The sequence below is a fragment of the Pygoscelis adeliae genome, unplaced genomic scaffold, assembly GCF_000699105.1.
Source record: "Pygoscelis adeliae isolate BGI_AS28 unplaced genomic scaffold, ASM69910v1 Scaffold103, whole genome shotgun sequence".
NCBI lineage: Eukaryota > Metazoa > Chordata > Aves > Sphenisciformes > Spheniscidae > Pygoscelis > Pygoscelis adeliae.
This window is the reverse complement of record NW_008824723.1, coordinates 1,463,360-1,483,272: the sequence shown is the minus strand read 5'-3', so window position 1 is coordinate 1,483,272 and position 19,913 is coordinate 1,463,360. Positions and strand designations below refer to the sequence as shown.

The 19,913-nt window shown below is 41.0% G+C and overlaps 1 protein-coding gene across 3 annotated transcripts in view; it reads left to right on the top strand.

Moving 5' to 3' along the window:
* Positions 1–2,976: 2,976 nt before the first annotated feature.
* TMEM65 (transmembrane protein 65) overlaps positions 2,977–19,913 on the top strand; it is a 31,446-nt gene continuing 14,509 nt past the window's right edge. The window contains exons 1-2 of one of the 3 annotated variants that reach the window (XM_009323344.1): positions 2,977–3,212; positions 7,835–7,915. In XM_009323344.1, the coding sequence (XP_009321619.1) occupies positions 3,149–3,212; positions 7,835–7,915 (145 nt within the window). In that variant the 5' untranslated portion in view covers positions 2,977–3,148. The remainder of the gene's footprint in view (positions 3,213–7,834; positions 7,916–19,913) is intronic. The other 2 variants (XM_009323342.1, XM_009323345.1) reach the window with 2 other exon arrangements.

Genomic DNA, 19,913 nt, shown 5'->3' with positions numbered 1-19,913 from the left:
CCCCCGAAGTTGGGCGTTGGCTGCGGCGGGTCCTCCCGCCTTTGCCCAAGCGATTGCTTCGAGCGGCCGAGGGAGTAGAAAACTCCAGCAGGACAAAGCATCGAGAGGCGTGTGCCAGTGTGTTCTAGCGTAATAAGGAATAAATGAGGCATACAACTTGAAATTTAGTTTCCAGAAGCACCTGCAACACCTCCAGAACTTAAAACGACCCAGCACGTGAAATCTTCGGTGTGTTTGTCATCTCGCAAGGACTTTTGGAGAGGCGCGGGTGGCCGTTTTTTGGAATGGGAGTAGGAAAGCGTCTCTCATAAAATTCTCTTGACACTAGTGCAGCAGTAAATTAATTTCAGACCTCTTAAGAGGCGCTGGGCTGCTGCTGCTCCGGGACCTCATTCATGAATTAGGCTTCCCTGCACAGAGAGCTGCCTGCTTGCCGGCATTGCTTCTTGGAAGCGTTGGTTCTTTTGTGGGAAGGTGTGTATGTGCTGGGGAGGTATATAGATTTATCTCTGAATATACTGTGGTGCTATGCAACACCAATTAAAATAATTCACGGTGATTTTTTTTTTGTCAGATCCAACTGTTCTTGTCAACTTGACACTTTTGCTTAAACAAATCAAAAACCTGGCAAAACCAAATCCTCTTAATTCCAACCTCGGTACTTCTGGTTCTGATGCTTAGCTGTAATTTACGATCCCTATTACAATGAAGAAGATAACAGGTACTTAAGAGATCAGTGTGCATTTGATCTAGGCCTTTTTGTGACTTTGGTAGTAACGTGCCCTTGGAAAGGGCATTTCTGTGCCTTGTGGCTCTTCTGTACACGTCTGGAAGAAACCTGGTGGTGGGCAGAGAACAGGTCCAGGGGTCAGCCATAGAAATGCTGCTTTTGTGAAGAGACAGAACCTTTTCAGGTACCTCTCTGGTTTTGTTTATAGCACACTTGCATATAAACACTAGTGTTTCTAGTCAGAGCTAGAGTAGTTCACTTAAATTTTAGGAGCAGCGCTGCTGTTTTGCAGAGTGTGAATTGGTTGTATTTGTTTTCCAACATAGTGGGAGGTATGCTTTGAGCTGTAAGTTGACACTAACTTTTGAATACTAACAACTAATACTCCTCCTAAATAAATCCTTCTCAGCTTCTGAAGGGTTCTTGCCATGAGGTTTTTGTGTGAGTTTCTCTCTCGGCAGTTATTGCTCAGGTGAAACTGGGTTGCTCGCAGTCCTCCTGTGTATCTGGAGGTGGATTTTAAATCATGTGGTGGATTTTAAAATGCATTTCAGTGTAATGTCTCAGGTTCATACAGAGATAATTCAACAGATGGTCCTATTTAATATCTTGTTGCTCAGTTACTGTTAGCTATAGTATGAAAGTCCGTTTCTATAAAACACTATGCCTTTCTAATGATTGAGGATTTAGAAGACAGATTAAAAAAAGCATTAGTTTGAGTTTAGAGACTTTACTGCATGGGACCTTACTAGTAAACTGCAAACTTACTCCACTAGTGGAAATGATGCAGTTCACTTGTGCCTGAAACTGTGAGTATTAATCTCATTGGAGAGATCATTTCAACAAAACCTCAGTTGCGGGCTTCGTAGTCTCACAGGCAAGGGCTGCACAAAGTGGTGTAATGCCATCTGACCTTGGTCCTTGGAGTCAGATTCTTGATCTGCCCATCTAATAGCTTGATAAGACTTTTTTGAAAATAACCTTTTCCTTTAGCCAGCTCCATTCATGTGGTTTTTTTTACCAGACTGCAGCATGATAACAGCTGTCAGCTGTTAACTCTAAGAAACTCTATTTCTTTGTGTTGTGGAAAAAGAAAAATCATAACCGAGAAGGGCTTCTAGTAAGTCTGTTGAATAAAAATTAGAGAAAAAAAATATCTTAAAACTATAGTGCATACCTTGTGTACATTCCTTGATATCCTAGGGAACTAAAATCACATGAACGAGAGAGGATATGTAGCACAGAAGTCATTCAATGCTGGTAAAATCAGTGCTCTGCTTTCATTAGATGCACCCACCGTAGCACTGGATCCTCCTTGGTGTGCACGTGTGCAAGCTGCTCTGGGCTGAGGAAGGGAACGATAATGCCAGAAGTCCCTGGGGGGGATGGATTGCCCATAGCTGTTTTCTGTGGAGGCTTGATATTGACAGAATTCGGATTTTACATGAAGAAAGGCAGTGAACGTAGAGCCAGGGTCTTGAGGAGTGTCGGATGTGTATCATCACTTGTTGTGGTTTAGCTGAAACCAGGACGTCACTCTCAACACCAAGGAGTGCCAGAAGAAGACAAAGTGAATAGGACGACTGCACTGGAAAGAAAATCGTATGATTTCTGGGCTAGATGTTGACATTCTGTACTTCACATGCTTTATTATGGTTAGATAATATTTTGTATGTTTGCTCTTTCCTCCTGTTGAAATGGTGACTGTATAGGAATGATGTAACTAGGTACACAGGTTGTGATTGTGAGTAGGAGATGGGGGGCGAGAGGTATTTGTGCCCTGATTTCCAAGTACTTTCTCCAATCTACTAGTGTCACTTTTGATTTTTACAGCTGATGAGTTCAATCAAGATAAAGTGCTTTTGGAGATGCTGGGTTTCTTCTCGATCTTCTCATTCAGTGGCAGTGTGCTGTAGCTCCCAGTAGCTGATTCTTTAGATAAGATCGCTAATTTTACTCTTGTGTTGATTTCCAATGAAAGTGATCCAAATGCAGCCTTCAAATTCACTTGTCTACCGCTGAGTAAATTCCTGTGTCCTGTTTTGACTCCGGAAAATCAGTCTCTCCTCAATCATGAAATGCCTATGCAGTTTTGCCACTGTGCTTAAGTTTGTTTCGTGCCTGTGATCTTTTCATAGTTCTATATGGAAAGGGAGGTCTTAGTCCGTACCCTTCTTAACACAGTCCTTATTGGGTTAAGTTTTGACCTTCTTCCTTCACTACCTCTTCTGTGCCCTAACAGACCCCATAACAGCTAGGGGAAGCTGTCAGCAATATGGGGAGACCTGGGCACATCAAGAACCAAATGGGGCCTGTTCCTCAGCCCATTCCCAGGCCTACCACCAGAAGGATGCAGTTCCATCAACTAATTGCCCTAGCGCGAAATATGACAGGACACACTATCTGTGGCCTCCGCTAATGGCAGAGGCTACAGGGAAACCCATCCTTTGCTGTGGCTGCTACGCTGAAGGACGGTCCTCAGGTAGGTGAGTCGTAGCCGTTGACCTGTAAGTTAGGTGAGTCTCTGAAGCGTTTTTGAAACTTAACACATCTGTTTGCGCTGTAGTCACAAAAGCTGGAGGTGGGGAAAAGTTTGTGATGGGGTAGCTTAGAATGTATTCCTGCCATCACTATGTCGCCTGTCTTACGTGGACGTTTATGTCTGGACACTTAGAGCTTCCAGATGACGAGCACTAGCAGTTGGTTTAAACAGTTTAGCTTCCGGAAAGCTGTTGAAACTTGACATTATTAATAAACACTGAGATTCTTCTGTTTGTTCTAGTCCTTTCGTCAGAAGACAGAGCTCTATCTGGGAGCTTGTGACAACGGACAGCTGTAAAGCTGTGCTTGCTTACCTGGGAGCCTGAGTTGAAATAATAGATGGGTTTTTGATAGGAGAAGCTGTGGGGAAGGCTATGAAACTGAATCTTGATGGAATTGTTCTCAGAAGATATTTTGAGAACTATCCTGTTTTAGACTATAATCTGTATCTTGCTAACTATCTTAAAGTTTAGTCAAAACATCACTAAGTTGCTCTTTTTGAAGAAAGCTGCAAGACCTTCCCACCTGGGTTTAGTTTTCCTTCTTCATCCCTTTCTTTTTTTCCTTTCCAGTCTTGGAAAGGTGAATAAAGTCTCACATTTTCCCAAGAAGAGGTTTGAATCAGGGTTTTTAAATTTCAGCTTGTGTTTCTTGTAAGCATGTCAGCCATACCAGATGGAGATGATGCATGTGGACTTGAATACAAATACTGTATTTTTCTTTCTCATAGTTACAGAAGCACTGAAGTAGCAAGTAGGCCAATTCATTTTAAGTGTAATAGTTCTGCTTTTCTGTTTGTGGAAGTGGTGCCCCATCATCAAGGCTTAGTTTAGTTGGCAACAGACAGTCAAATCCTCCTTTGTGTTGCTCCTTTCTTGCATGGGGGAGATGATAGTGTAAAAATATTACTGGCAATGTGGAGAGTGAGTTAATGCCTCTGACCTTCTATAGCAATTTTCCATTATAAGAGTGGTATTAGAAAGGAGATGTAACTTCTTTTTCAAGGGACTTATATGCAGGTTTTCTACCTTTTATATGCAGGTTTTCTACCTTTTATATGCAGGTTTTCTACCTTTTATATGCAGGTTTTCTACCTTTTATATGCAGGTTTTCTACCTTTAGTTTCCACCGTATGATATGTAATGATTCATGAAGGCACCTCTAAGCACTGCAGCAAGCCCAGTAACAAGGAGGAAAAAGACTAAAGGGTTTGACTTGCTTAGATAAGAAATATTAAACTTAGCATGTCTGCTGTGTCTTTATTTCTTCTAAGGGTACTGTTGTTATTACCTGTGCTGGGTTAAGTATTCTTGAGCCCAGATGTAACCATTTTCCATTAATAATACTAACATGATGGCTGGCTGGGGCCTCTAAGAAATCTCAGGTCTTGGTAGTGAGAGAATCCATTATTTTCCCATGTTTTCTTGCAAAGATGGGAAAACAATTCTTGTTTTCCCATATTTGTGTACATAAACATGAAATATATATACGTCTTTGTATATATAATATATACATTTTTAATATGTAGGTACATTGAACACAATTCCTTGAAAGCAGCAAGTTGCATTTTATATTTTAAATGGAAGGCTTTTGTGATGTGATCACTAAATAAAAGGCCTTCTGAAGTGTAATTGCTTGTTTCACTGCCCGTTGAGGTTGTGTATTAACTGGAAAACATGCAAAAACCCAGTAGCAATGCAGTCTTGACAGCTAGTTTTGCTGGTTTAATTTGCAGGTCTTGGAGAATGCAGTCTCTAAGCTAGATTATATTTGAAGGCACTGGCACGTCATACCGTACATGGTTTAATAAATAATCTGACCAAACTGGTGCATTCTGATAGAAAAATGTTCATAATTTCTGCATCTTGTGTTTGTTTTTAAAAAAAAAAAGTTAGTGCTGCGGGTAAAGGGCACCACCTCCACGCATTCAGTAGGGCTGACAGCTGGGGCAAGATCTTTTTGCAGGAATTTGCAAGCTTTTAGCCATTGTTGGGTGAAATCTTGCTTTGGTGTCAGAAGAAACATCTCTGGATTATGATCTGGTGTTAAGTTTATGAACTCTTCAGTTTGCTGGAATAGCTTAGGGAGTGTTAGAGCCTAGATGCCTCTACTTCCACAACTTTAAAAAGAAAAGTTAATTCATAGGACTGCAAATTTCATCAAAGACAAACATTTCACTGAGGTTTTTAGACACTCCAACCATGATCTCCTATGAAAAAGATTCTTTTTGCTGCATGAGTCAGATGCTTCTTGCTGATACAAACAAACCAGTTCATCTGCTGTGGTGGTTTAGATACCACTCATGTTTTAGTACCTCTTTTTGGTAGAACTTAATCTGTGTTAACGCAACAAAGCATGATTCGATCCTTCTGGAATTACTGGTCTTGTTTAAAGAGTGATTTCACAGTGGAAGTGTGAGGTTTCTTGGGAGGATACCCAGCCTGCTGAGCGGGGAGAAGAAGGAACTGGTGTGCTTTGGCAGGTATGACGGCACCTGGTGGGAACGGTTCTTTCTGCCCCTCTCCTCTACAGGCCCAACGTACACAGGTGAACTCTGAGCTGTGTGTGGAGAAAGATCATCTACCTCTCCCTTCCCGTGACCTAAGTCAAGAAATTGTTTTTTAACTCTAGTGTTTGATTGCTATTCTAGGAAAAGGTCTTCTGGCAGACTTCTGGCAAGTGTCTAATTCACTTCACTTCAAGCTTGAAGTGCCCTGTCAAGCTGGTAAAATGACAAACTCTTACCAGCCTGCCTGCGTGCAGTCCCTTTGTGTTCTTAGACCATCACAGCGTACACCAGGACTATTGCTAATCTCACTGCTGAGTCAAAAATACTCAGTGATGAAAGGAATATTGTGTTTCAGGTGGAAACATGTAGTGCTTCTCTCTTTGCTTCTGAAACTGCTTTTTTCCTTCCAAAATCATCAAGCCCTCTCATGAAGGCAGAGTGCAGAAGCAAGAGTGCTACACAGACTCTGCTGATCATTTTCTTTAAAATCTACAGGTGGACCTGTTTTCAAATGGTGGTCATCTATGTAATGCCAAGTATTTTATTACCTGTGATAAAGTAAACTATTATAAAAGGCCTTGAACCCTAAGTGTTAGTTAACGCTAATATTAAATCTTGGTCATTTACTTGATACCATTTTGCTGGGGGGAGGGGGAAGGGAGCAAGGAATGGAAGGTTTGTTTTTCTTTTTTTCTTTTCTAGTTGCTCTGACACTATTTTTCTTCAGCCTTGGTGAAGAGAGGGAGAAATCACAAGCTGCATTCAGCCCATTAGCTGTCATGTGCTTCTGTATCTGGAATACTTGATGCATAAACACACTGTGGCTTTCCCAGGCCTCGCTGTTGAAGAGCAGGATTCTGCCTTCTGCCCTCTTCAGGGAGCTGGGATAGAGCCTGGCCAGGGGAAACTGGATTCTCACTCTGCTGCCAACTTATAGTGGATACGTAGATGATGTGACCAGGGATAAGGCTGGTTGATCAAGTGAACCCTGCAGTTACTCTTGAGTAACAGGTAGAGGTGGGAGTTTCACTCCTTTTATCCCTAGACGGGATTCTCACTTATTATGAAATTTAGCTAAATTTTTTTTAGATTCTCTTTTCTTACATCCTGTCTCAAGAGTATGGATGCCCTGTATGCTGACAAAGTGCGTGGGAAGGTCTGGGTGCTGCATGGGGTGCCTTAGTTAAGAGATTTAATACTTCTGAAGTCCTATTGAGAGGTATGCCCCATTCCCCAAGAAACCTTTCAGAAGTGTAGTTAAAAAAAAAACGAAAAACCACACCCCTCCCCCCCAGCCCCCAACCAAATCCCAAAACTCTAAAGCAAAAAATGTGTGAACAAAACCTCGCCTCCAGAATGTACTCTTGGGCAGTAGAAAAATCTCTATTTTCATTGTGCATTCTAGCACTTACTGTGTTGCATTAGTCAATTGGACATTGCATGTCTTTATTGCAATGCTCCTTCGTGTTTAAGCTTTTTTTCAACTGACTTATGACTTATTTGGACTTCCTTTTTTAAGCTACAATAAAACTGCAAATTTGGGCAGCTTGGGGAGGTTGAGTTTTTCATCATGTTATCTCAATACATGCATAGTATCTTATGGAAATGTTAACTATATAGAAAAATTTTCATAAAAGTTTAACTTTGAATAAACTTGGTAGTACTCTTTTTCTGCTTTAAACTCTGTTGGTGAGGCTTATTCTACTTGTGCTAATATAGATGGTACTTTGGGACAGGGCCATGCATGTATTACTGAAGTAATAGGAGGTTTTGCTCTTGTGGTTTGGTTTTCTTCCATATTCTGAAATTTTACTTGCTCATATAACTTAAAGCGGATTCTAGTCTGAGTTCTCTGCTTATATGCAGAAACTTTGCCGTATGTTTTTGCAGAGGAGAGCCTGCAAACATTCAGGTGGAATTGGTACAAGACCTAGAGAAATCCGGTCATCTTAGTGTTTACAAAGGCTCTTTCGTTGCTGGTGGATAGTCCAGTGTTGATTGGAAGATTTTAAATAATGACTTATTGCTGTCTTGCTTTTGAACGCTCGTTGTAGCATCCAGATATCCTAAACCACTGGTACCACTTGAGAAGCCGGCGAAGGAGGTAGTATCACCAGAGACAACCAGTACTTTTGGTACAGTAAAAAAAAAAAAACACAAACAAACAAAAAAGTGTGTTTGCTAAGACGTGGCATTGCATAAGGCCAGCAGGCTGCTGGTTTGACAGATGTTCCACTTGCTTGTTTTGATGCAGTTGGCATGTATTGCTACAAGAAATAAAAGTACACAGTTTTTATTTGTTTATATTAATATAAAGCCTTCAGTCTCAAGAATATCAGTGATACCTCTATCACTTCATGGACTTAATGTGACCGAAGAAGTGTTTCAAGTCCTGATCTTGCAGAAACTCTCCTGAGCTGTACCATAGTTTCTAGATAATACTCAACCAGAGATTTCAGACTCTGAAACAGCTGCATTTACTTGAAGAAGCTCAGTGTCATCTACCTTATGCCTTTTTCTAGGAAAGTGCTGTGCATTAAATTACATGGTCCAAACATAATGCAGAAATAATATTAATGTTAAAAAAATACCATTATTTAGTTAGCTGCCTTTGCCCTTCCCTGCAATTAATGTTTTAGAAAAGGTAAAATAGAAGATCGCTCCAATTAAAATTTGTTTTCTATCTTTTGCATGTGTTTAAGCATGTGATGTGTGCAAAATAGTTGTCATGCATGAACACTTTAAATCATGAGTTTAAAAAAAGAATCTAAACCTTGAGCCATTTTTCTTCAACTGTATGTGTCTTGTGTAAAATAATACATTTTGTAGTCATCAGGAGACAGATTTTCCTTTTAGCTATCTTGCCTGGTATGAGGGGTTCTTTTGATTTAGGTCTTTTTAGGAAAGATCACTTGAAATGCAACTTTTACTTGTAGTGAAACTTAAACTTTTCAGAGTGATAGATTAGAAACGCTTAGATCTCCATGTAATAGGCATGAATGAAATGGATTGTGTTTATTCTGTGAACAGAGGTACTGTTTCAGTGTGTAATCGAAATTAAAAGACTGTGAAGTCAACCAGTTGCTCTAAGAAAGAAATTATTTAAAGCTCACTCAGCTGAAAACGCTTAACTTTAGTCAGCCTTATTTGTTATTTAATCAATCCAAATACAGAACTACAGAGGCAGCTGGTGTCTCCAGCAGAAAATCTTTTCTAAAAAGAAAAAGTAAATGGAAAAATGAGATAAGCATATGATGCAAACAGAGTACTTAAGGAAGCTGTCTTGGATCTCCCTGGTGCTGTTTTTTGGGTTTGTTTTGTTTTGTTTTGTTTTTTCTGGTAAAGAAGTGTCTCAGACTAGGGAAAACTGGACTTGTGTGTGTGAGCTGTCTGGTGCCCCCTTCCCTCTTTCTTTCTCCTTAAATTAGCATGGTGTTATTTCAATGAACATGAAAGCACGTTGCCATTTTGTTGCTGTGTGTGGGAACTTCCTTTAACATTGAACCTGCCTGTTGGAATTTTTGGGATGTTACTAACACATGCCTGAAACGAAACCCTTGCTTCCTCTGAAACATGGGGAGCTTTTTAAGGCAAAGTCCACAAAATACTGTTTTTAACCCAGCAGCGTGCACATTTCATTCAAAACTACAGGATATGAAATCAGCTGTTTTTTCCAGTGTTCATTTACTTTGGATTCTTAGATATTTGTATGGTAATTATTAGTAAAATATCCACCCTAGCAGCCGTAATACATACTGGTACTCGCTACTTGCTATACTTTTTTTGCTGCATCATTTGCTGGTTTCCATTTGTATGTGATGGGCTCATCGTGTTCATTGGTTTTTGGGTATTCTTTGAAGTTTTTTAAATTTAATTTTGACAAACTGACATGCTTTAGCTTTTGGCAAATTCCAACAGGTCACTTTTTTTAACTTACACATTTCTCTCTAGATAATAAAAAGAACAAATAGGAACATATTTAAAGACTACAATGTTATGTGTTTGGAGATGGGGCATATTCTGGCGACTACTGCGTTAAAGCAGACAGAAGGAGCAAGTGGCTTGTTTTATTCTCTCCTACTGTTTGTACCCAGGGATAAAACCTTTCCTCAACACCCTTGGTAAATACTTCATAGCTTTTAGGATGTCAGATAGGAGCATGGGCATTTCCAGAATTAAAACTTGCCTTACTGTTTGGCGGTGATCCTGGTGAAAGGCTCCTGCATGACCTGAGAGAAGGACGAAGCCTTGAAAAATCTTTTTCATTTCAAAAAGAATGGGAAAGTTTGAGAGAAAAAGGCTTTTACAGTGAGGCCAACTTGAACTGAGAGGAGCCAGAGACATGGATGGAGATAGTCTGGGACCTGTTGACTGGACACCAGCAGTTCTTTCAGAACTTCTGGGAAGCCTTCGGGCAGGGTTAGGAGGAGACACGGGACACGGTATGTGATTCTTGTCCGTGCCATGGACAGAGGTCTGTCTGCTTTGGGATGTGCTATGTATGTAAAATTGTATTGCCACAAACCTCTGGTATTTTCTTCAGGTCCAAATGCTTACTATGAACCAACAGGTAATTGTTGCATTTTGACTTGCTGCAGTTTTCTTTTAGACATCATCAGTTTCTGGTTATTGTATTGTTAAAATAACTTTTTTGTTAACAGCTCTCAGTTATTTGCTCTTGATAGCTTTTGGCTCCATGCAGTGATCCATCCCTTACTGCTGGCCAGTTTGCTGTAACTCATCTTACACTAAGAGTGTGAATCATCAGTCTCCATTAGGATATTATCCCATCTTTCATCACAATCTGAATGGGTAGAAATTGTGTTTTATTGGCGTTATTGGGTTTCATGGAAGACTGGAGAGAAATGTGCATGGAACAAACCGATTTTTTTTTTTTTTTTTTTTTAAGCCAGCTGCTCTCTTAAATACCATCAGCTTGTCTTTTCAGATTGCAAATAGCCTTTCAATCCAGCTATTTCTTTGCTTCATTAAGTCCTGGCAATGGGCTGATTTTTACAAAGCACAAGTAAAGATGGGATGTTACAAATGTAAAATTAACTGTTTTGTTCAAGACGAAGAGATGTAAGAATTGCCAGCTGGATCCACAGCCATCTTGCCTAATAAATACAGATTTTTGCCAGAGAGAAGAGATGGGAAAGCAGCTTGAAATCCTGCTCCCTCAACATCAGTTTTCCTATTACCTATTCTATATTGTTTCATGGAGTAAACTAAATAAAGCAAAGTAAATAGGTAGCGGCAAAAGTGGCAATGGTCTTATAATCAGCCTGGTGACCTTTTCCTCTTGAAAATGTCAGACAGACTTCCTGTGATTCTGTGTCACTCTCCCTGAACAGAAGGAACGTAACAAAGGTGTGTGTGTGGTTGTGATATAGCACAAATGGCCTGTGTCGAAGATGACTGGTTCCAGTGGGAAATATATGTGACTTGTTGTTTACTCATTTACTGGATCTGGTTTATCAGAAAGAAAAAAACCTCTTTGGATTTGTGATGTTTTCACTATTGGTTTACTTCTCCAGGTTGGATGATAGGAACCTATCGTATCAGCCTTGTTTCCAGATGCTGCTTATTTCAGTTTTGCAGTTGGAGACTAATATGGCTGAGTTTTACTGTGACTTGCGTCTGACCTTCTGTAAAAGCTCAGTTAACAAAAAAAACCCCCTCACTTTAATTATTCTTTCCCAGCCATGGAGGAAAAACATTCAGATGGCTTCCCCGCTGTGGGATAAGAGCATGCACAGGTGAGCTGTGAATGAGTTGATGCGTAGTAAGTGTGACTTGTCTGTATGGTGCAGATTTACTGTTGGCCTCACCCAGGTTGTGCAAAGGGAGTGTCCCATTCTCATCTGCCCTGCCCTGAAAACCTCTGGGTGTGCAAGTTCTGTTTCTGCTTTCCATGCTAGCACTGCCATTCTTCTCCAGGCCTGGCTGTACACCTGGATAAGCACAAGTGCTAGAATAAAGGAGGGAGTTTAGGAACAGGAAGAAAAGTATCGAATCACCCCTTGCAGCAGCAACATGACTTTAGATCACTTCAGGATGCAGTTTTGTATTTGAACTAAGGTTCTGCCTTTCCTGTTTTCTCATGGGAGGTGCCACGAAGGTTTTTGTGCCTCAGGTGGGAGTTTATTCTGGGATCCCTCTGTGTCACTAACAGCACATTCAGTGACTTGCACTAGTGACCAATACTCTTTTGATCCCCCAGGTTACTTTTTTAGTATTGTCGAGTACTTGCAATTGTATTTGGGAGCATTTTTGACGTCAAAATTAATCTTGTGACTAGGTAGGGAGATGTCTTTCTTCTCCCTTTCTCTATCCGGGATTATTCCTCCTGGGGTCATTGGCTTCCCCCCTGTATCACATGGCGCTTTGCTTCAGCACTGCAAAAGGCATCCTTATCCTGAATCCACCCCCCTCCTTGCTGCTGGAGAAGAGGCTGTGTAAACATTGCCCAGATTTTGGAGAAGGAGCTGAGAATGAGGGAGAGAAGGATGCTGGAGGCACACTGAGGTCAGCCCCCATCGCACAGCATGAAAAAAAACTGCAGGAGCACAAATTTAGTTAAGGTCTCCAGTAAATACTGGCATTGCAGGTATGTCACTGATGCAGGCAATACACTAGTGCCACAGCATGCTTTCCACTGCCAAGGGGAAAAGTATTAAATAGATTAGATTCCATACTTCCTCCCATGTAGAAAACAAAACAGGCTTATATGTGCAGAAAACCTTGGACTCAGCTGTAGGTTTGTGTTTGTAATTTAATAATTCTCAAGCTAATTAGCAGAACTGGAGGTGGAGCATGTAATTTCAGTGCTCACAGGAGTCTGCTGCATGCTCACAGTTGAAACTGTGACAAAGGAACAGGTAAAAAAAACTACCAGTGGAAAAGGGAAAATGTGCAAAGTTCAAAAATGAAGACTGCTAAGTGGCGAAACCCAGTCTTTCATAAACTGGCATTCGGTAGTTTCATGGGAAGATGAAGCAACATTGGGATTAAATAAACAAATCAGATGTGTGGTGCTTCATAGAGCAGAGGTCCTGAAGCAGCTTTAGAGGGAGTGTGCACAGCTGTGACTTGCAGTGGTGTGACGTGGGCTGAAGCTTGTGTTAGCTCTGCAGCTGGAAGCTGCAGAGATGTACTTGCAACTGAGCTAGTTAATCCTCCCGAGGGAAGGTTTGTGCTTACCAGAGGCTGCTGAAACACTGACCGGGAGAAAAATTTTCCCTTTTTGTCTTGCAGAATAAAGGCAATTGCTTGAAAGAGTTAAAAGTGAACTTAGTCAGAACTGTTCACTTATAGGAAGAGTAGAGCCCAGTAGTCTTTGTCCTCTGCTTCTCCTTATTTATATGACTTTATTTACAAAATTTAACAATCTTAGTAATTTCAGATCATTTTCATGAACAGAGGGAATTTTTTCAGTAGAACTTAAAATTCATGTGCAGAATAAATTACTAAATAATGCAGCTGCGTAATAATCTAGCAGATATCCTGTATTCTTATAAAAGCCAAAGAAAGCATTCTGAGGTAAAGTTCCATGTAAAGCATATTTTATATTTTTACATTGTATCATATCACACATTCCTTCAGCTGTTTGCCAAAAATAGCTGACATTGCAGCTTGGCTTGGACTGTGCAGAGTCAGATGTTGAAGCCTGACTAGTTTCACAAGTGCAGCCAGAGGTTCTGCTAAGTTACATGGGGAAGGGAAGAAGAAAGGTACCCAAGTGATGAATCTACTGCGCTACCTCTAGCAGCAGGTTGAGAGTTAAGAATAACTTCATTGCTACTGTGTTCTGTATTCATTAGGCATTTATATAAAGAGGTACAAATTATCTGAATGTAATTTATGGCTGGAACTTAAATTGTCAGTGATTTTTTTACGGTGTTCTTTTTTGCTGACAGGTATGAATAGTTTCTTAAAGACTTCAGGGGAGCTCATACTTTTGTCTTTATTGCCCCAATGCAGTGAAAAATTAGGAGGAGTGTAATTACACTTAATGTGAGTCTGTAACAAAATGTTTGAACATCATTCAGTTTATCTGTCCGCTCTCTCTCACTCTGGGTAGCTGTTTTAATTCTGAGACAGATGAAAAGCAATAAACTCTATATGCATTTAAAATTATTTTAGAGAGAAGCTTATTTCTGCAGTCTTACTTTTGCTTCCAAGGTTATCCTCAGGCAGGGAATGAAACTTTCTGCTTAAGAAAAGGCTGATACTTAGTGGTATGTGATTTAATAACAGTTTGTCTTCAGCTTTCTGTAAAGATCATAGTAGAGTTCTCTTAAAGGGGAAAATAAAAAAATCCCACCAAACCCATCAAATTTACCAGTTGCCCTCCTGGTGTTACTGCATTGCCGTAACTGCCTGCGCGAGGGATTGGCTGTTGGCAGCGTTGTTGCTGTCTGAGTACAGGTGCTGCTGCTGCTGGTACCAGTGGCTGTGGGAAGCGCTGCTGTTGCCAGCCTTAGATTTGCTCTTACAGTAAGCATTGCTATGCATCTCTCTCGATACTAACCAAGTCACTTTTTCTCATTTCAAGACCCTTGGGTGTTGCAGAAGGCAAAAGCTCACACTGTGCCTGAGAATGACAGTATAAACAGCAAGTGTGTTGGAAAAAGCCAGTGAGTATAGTGTGGACCTGGTCCACTGCTGCTGCTATGAGGCACAAGCGCCCCATGTTGTTAATATGCTCTGTTTCATGCTAGGGCGGTGCGGGAGGGAGCATCCCTGTTCCCCTGGGTGCTGCAAAGGCTGTCAGCAGTCAGCTTCATCCTCCAAGGGGCTGTGCTGCTGGCTGCGAGCATGGGATCATGCCCCTGGGCTTGAAAGCCAGTGCTGCTCCCTCTTCTTCATAAATTACCTTCCCCCTGCCCCCTTCTTTCCTGGGGAAACAAGTGTGGTTTTGGGCAGGTGAGAGAAGGGCATAAGGGAGAGGAGGGGTGGGAATAAACAAAATAATCTCTCAACTTCTCAGATTTCTTTTTAAGTACAGGGCCTGGGGGGAACATGGTCAAATAATTGATACTATAATTATTTATATGCCTCCCTAGATATTTCATGAGCACTAACACGTAGGCATCAGTGATGCCTAATGCTTTTCTATTTAAAGGTGGTGAAAGCTCTCTACTAGATCAGATCTCTTTGGTTGTGTGCAGAGCTCCGATAACTCCTGTTAACAAATCTTTTGTGGTGTCCCACAGAATTGCTTTGCTTATCCTCTTACGTGAACCTGCTACAGAGGACAGCTGAAAACCTAATCTCATGCCGTGGTAATACACAGATACTGTGATCTTACTTGTTTCCAGTTCAGCACTGTTGCTGAGCTGCCGCTCTGCTCAGCTGCAAACCGGTGAAATGATTGATGGATACTTACCCTGAACCAGAGAGGCCCAAGAAAAATCAGTGCTAACAGAGAAGTGCCAACACTTCATCTTACTGAAACACAGTTAGACGAGTGTATTTGGATTAGATTAATTCCATTCTAATGTTAGTCTGAGGTACTTAGCTGTTAGTTTCCCCCCCCCCCCAGCTAGTGGGGAGGGTGTTAATAATCCCAGGGGAAGATTTGTTTATCCAAAGATAGAAGAGATTGCTATGCCTTTAGGAGGTGTCCCTCTTCTAGGTCCCGTGAGCTCATTGCAGTCCCTGAGTGTTGAAATGGAGAGGGTGATTGAAATGGAGAGGGTGAAAACAGAAGGAAGAGCCAACCTTCATTTGGGATGATGGGTGTTACTTTGTTTTTTTCAGGCAGAGAATTTTGACTCTGTGGATGGCTCATTCCAGTCAGGGAATTGCTACAGCCAGCTTATTTCTTGGCAGCATTCAAGTACCTTCTTATTTTTAATTTTTTTTGTTAAATAATATATAACCATTCACTTCTGGAATGCACAGATCAGAATACCACGTTATTCTTCATGTTCACTCTCCTATGAATGTTACCATGTTTTTGGCATTTTTTATACAAACACTTCAACTGTTTTTCTGTCATTTTCCATTTCTGACGGAGACAGCTCAAACTCCGTATTTCTATCATACCCTGCATCTCTATGACAAACTGCAAGTTCTTCCTGCATTGTCATTTTAGCTGATTAACCCTCTTGAATCTTGAGGCAAGCATCTTATTTGCAATCTTTTTTGGCTGCGGTTTGAGAGCTTGTTAAGCAAACCACTGCAAATACTATTTTGTCGTGACCCTGCTTGAGTGGACATGAGACCCCACCTGGAGTACTGCATCCAGCTCTGGAGCCCTCAGCATAAGAAAGACACGGACCTGTTGGAGCGGGTCCAGAGGAGGGCCACAAAAATGATCAGGGGGGTGGAACACCTCTCCCGTGAAGAAAGGCTGAGAGGGTTGGGGTTGTTCAGCCTGGAGAAGAGAAGGCTTCGGGGAGACCTTCTTGCAGCCTATCAGTACTTAAAGGGGGCTTCTAAAAAAGATGGCGGCAAACTTTTTGGCAGGGCCTGTTGCAACAGGACAAGGGGGAATGGCTTTAAACTGAAGGGGGGTAGGTTTAGGCTAGCTGTAAGGAAGAGATTTTTTACGCTGAGGGTGGTGAAACACTGGGACAGGTTGCCCAGAGAGCTGGTGGATGCCCCATCCCTGGAAACATTCAAGGTCAGGTTGGAGGGGGCTCTGAGCAGCCTGATCTAGTTGAAGATGTCCCTGCCCACAGCAGGGGGGTTGGACTAGATGACCTTTAGAGGTCCCTTCCAACCCAAACTATTCTATGGCTCTATGAAAGGCTGACCTTTAAGTTTATAAGGCACTGATAGAGAATTGGATTAGATCAGGAAAAAAAACTCTTAATGATGAAGGCAGTGATTTGGATACCTGTTTGCATTTTATACTTTCTCCTAGTTTTCTGGTCAGGTTTTCCACCTGAGGTCTCTGTTTTGTTAAACGTCTTTAAAAGGATATGAATGGTGTATCACGTTTTCAGAAGGGATAATAGGGTAAGTGTATTGTATAGTCACAATATTTGATGATGAACATCCAATAAGCACTGCAGATAAAGTTGAATTTAAGTTCAAACTGTTGAAACCTATTCAAACCTATACTGTTCCGCATCTGGTGAGAAATAACGTATATTTCTGTTGCTAAATGGATCTGTTCTAGGGAGCAGGTACTGACCACTAGATGAGGTGGCACAGAGTAGTTACATTCCCTATCATAGTGGTTTGTTTGTTTTTCCCTTTGGAGCAGGCTTGCTGCATCCATTGTATGGGGCACTTAGCCCTGGATTTGTCCTGGGGCCCATATGTCTGGGCTGCCCACCTGCTAGGATGGGATCCCAGGAGTGAACTATCCCCGAAATCACTCCTGGGTTTTGTTCTGAAGGGCATTGGTTGGCTGATGCCGGGAGAGAACCGGGGAGCAACCGGCACTCCTGCAAAGCTTGTTTAGCACTTGTTCCCTGAGGTATAACAGTAGTTTCAAATAAAGATGGTAATCTCTTCTGCTACTTCAAGATTTTTCAGGGAGGGAGATGGAATGTAATCACTGTCACTTTCCACATTGTTACAGAGAGTATAAAAAAGGTCTTTAATGCCCATAGTGTCCTATTTGTATTTATGCAGAATATTTGTTTGGACATAGTTATCTTTTCAGGGGTAGTAGAGAAATTATTCTACCATGTCCTCTGTCTATTCATCTCTTACTAGTGCTTTGCTCAGCTTTCTCTTCTTGTGTGCATGTGACTGAATGGGCTAACAGCCAAGTTTATATTTAGCACTGCAGGAGTCAGCATCCTTTCATGCCTTAATCGCTGTAGTAACGGGAAACCATTTGTGATTTAAATGATGCAGAATTTTTTCTTTGCTGTCAGCTTGTGGATTGTTTTTTCCCACCTGGAATATTGAGGGAACCCAATTGAAGATCAGTGGACATGGTTTTTCACCTTTGTGTTTTGCTGTATGTACTGAGGTTTTTTCAGTTTTTGTTAAAACCTTGAGAAAAACAGAGGAACAACAAAGGGGGATGGGGATGTGCCTTATGAGCTTATTCCGTGAATGAACTCACACATCATAGTCAGAATTTTCTCTTAAGGTTCCACCTCTAGATACTGAACAAAGCAATAACACACATCTCGTTTCTAGGCTCCAATCCCGAATTTCGGGGATAAAGATCCTCTTATGAACTCATGTGTAAAGGAGTACCTCTCTTTAACAGACACAACAATTGCTTTGATTCCTTGTTCTGTGTAAGTGAAGCCCTTGCTGTCTCCATGATGTGTATCTGAATGGTTTGCTGAAGTGACCCAGCCAGGTGTTTTGGAGGAGAGAGACTGATGCATTTGAGACAAGACCCTCCATAACTTCCAGATGAGACACTGACCTTCAGAGCCTACAATGAGGTTATAATGGTTCTAGATTATTAATATTTTTCATATTCTTCCTCCTTACCTTCTTGATATTCATTGTTAAGTCATTAAGCTTAACAATTTGGTCACCATTTAAAAATCTATAAAACTGCTCATATTCTTGTCTTAGATTTAACAATGCTCAGCTGTAGCATTTATTTTTCTAGGGTAGCCCTGGCCATAGTACCTGTTATCACTGTTGTGTTTTCTGCCCCTGGGTGACAGTAACAGATTTAGCTATAAAACTTTACAGCAGTGTTAGCTGCAATTTGAATAAAACATAGTAATACGTGCCTTTAGGCTTGCAAGTTCCCTTGTATGCCAGTTCTTAAAAAATTGATAATTCAAAAACCAGTGATGACAACTTTCTGGGTTTTGGTTGGTTTTTTTTACCAACTGTCTGAATAAATGCACCCCCATTACCTATTAGTCAGTTGAGGGTTTTGTCAGTTAAGAATAATAATCTTAAAACTAAATTGCAAGTACTGTCTTGGTTTAAATTGGCTACAGTTGGCATAGTTAATTTAACTTGCTGGATTTGGGCCAAGTTGTGGATAATGGTATTATTTATGTTGACAGTTTTATATTCCCCCGGGTTCTAGCTATTTAAAAAAAAAAAAAAGTAAATGTTTAGTTAGCAAAAAAGTGATACTGTAAATTCAAAAAAGATCAAGAACGGATTTAAGAGGCAGTTAAATTTTTTTTTTCTGCTCCCCAGACTTTGCTAATTCTGGGCTCGTGACCTGTATTGCACTTGAACCTTGGTTTGTAACTTCATTTATGGTAATGAATATCGGTTAGAAACTAGCAGTATTCCTTACTCTGCCATTTCATTTTATTCCTTCTGTGATTAGATGAATTCTGGTGTCTTATTCAGCACTACAGCACAGGATGAGCTGGTAAATGGCTGTCGTGAAATGCAATACTGGAGTACTTTAATTTTTTTCCCCAGACATTTAAACTCTGAATTGTTGGATTCTGACTCAATTCAGTTCTTGAAAGGAAGTTTTGCTATTTGGATTTTTGTTTTCCCTCCAGTAAAACAAGTGAAGGGCATGTTTCCTTTGCGTACTCTCTGAAGATTTTTCTTGTTTTTTGCTGAGCCTTGAAAATTCAAATAGTCAGAACAGCTTCCTGTGAATAAATACGCTATTCTGAAATACATTTTGCTATCTAGAGTTTTAAAAAATTGCTTTAAAGAATCCTTTTGGCTCTCCAAGAGATGTGTTCTCCTGGTGCCTTCATATCTTGCAGAGTTTTAAAGTATGTTATACTTTAAAGAGGTGGTATTGGAAGTGATTCTGTAAAAAGGTTACTTGCTTTCATGCCACAGTGGTTATTTAATTCTTTCTGATTTAATTCTTTTTTTCCCTCCCAATGTCCCAGCTTTAAACTAAGCCTTGGCCTCTGCAAGTAGAGCTCAGCTGGTCCAGCCCCCTTCCCCATAGCAGGCAGTGCTCTGTACCTCGCAGTGGAGGAGTGTACTTCAGCTGTCAGTGAAGTCGTCTTTGTGCTTAAAGGCTTGTTTTGGTGCACCACAGAGGACAGCTTTTTCCTTAAGTCTGGTCCTGCAGGTACCGTGTGACAAGGTCCTGAGCAACCTGGTCTGATTTGGCCCTGCTTTGAGCAGCACGGGACTAGATACCCTCTCCAGGATAGAGACGTGTGTCCTGGCTCAGGCAGAGAGTGTGTCAGGATTGGAGTTTCCCTCTCTGGACCGTGAGCAGGGTTGACCTGTGCTTAGTTATCTGATCTT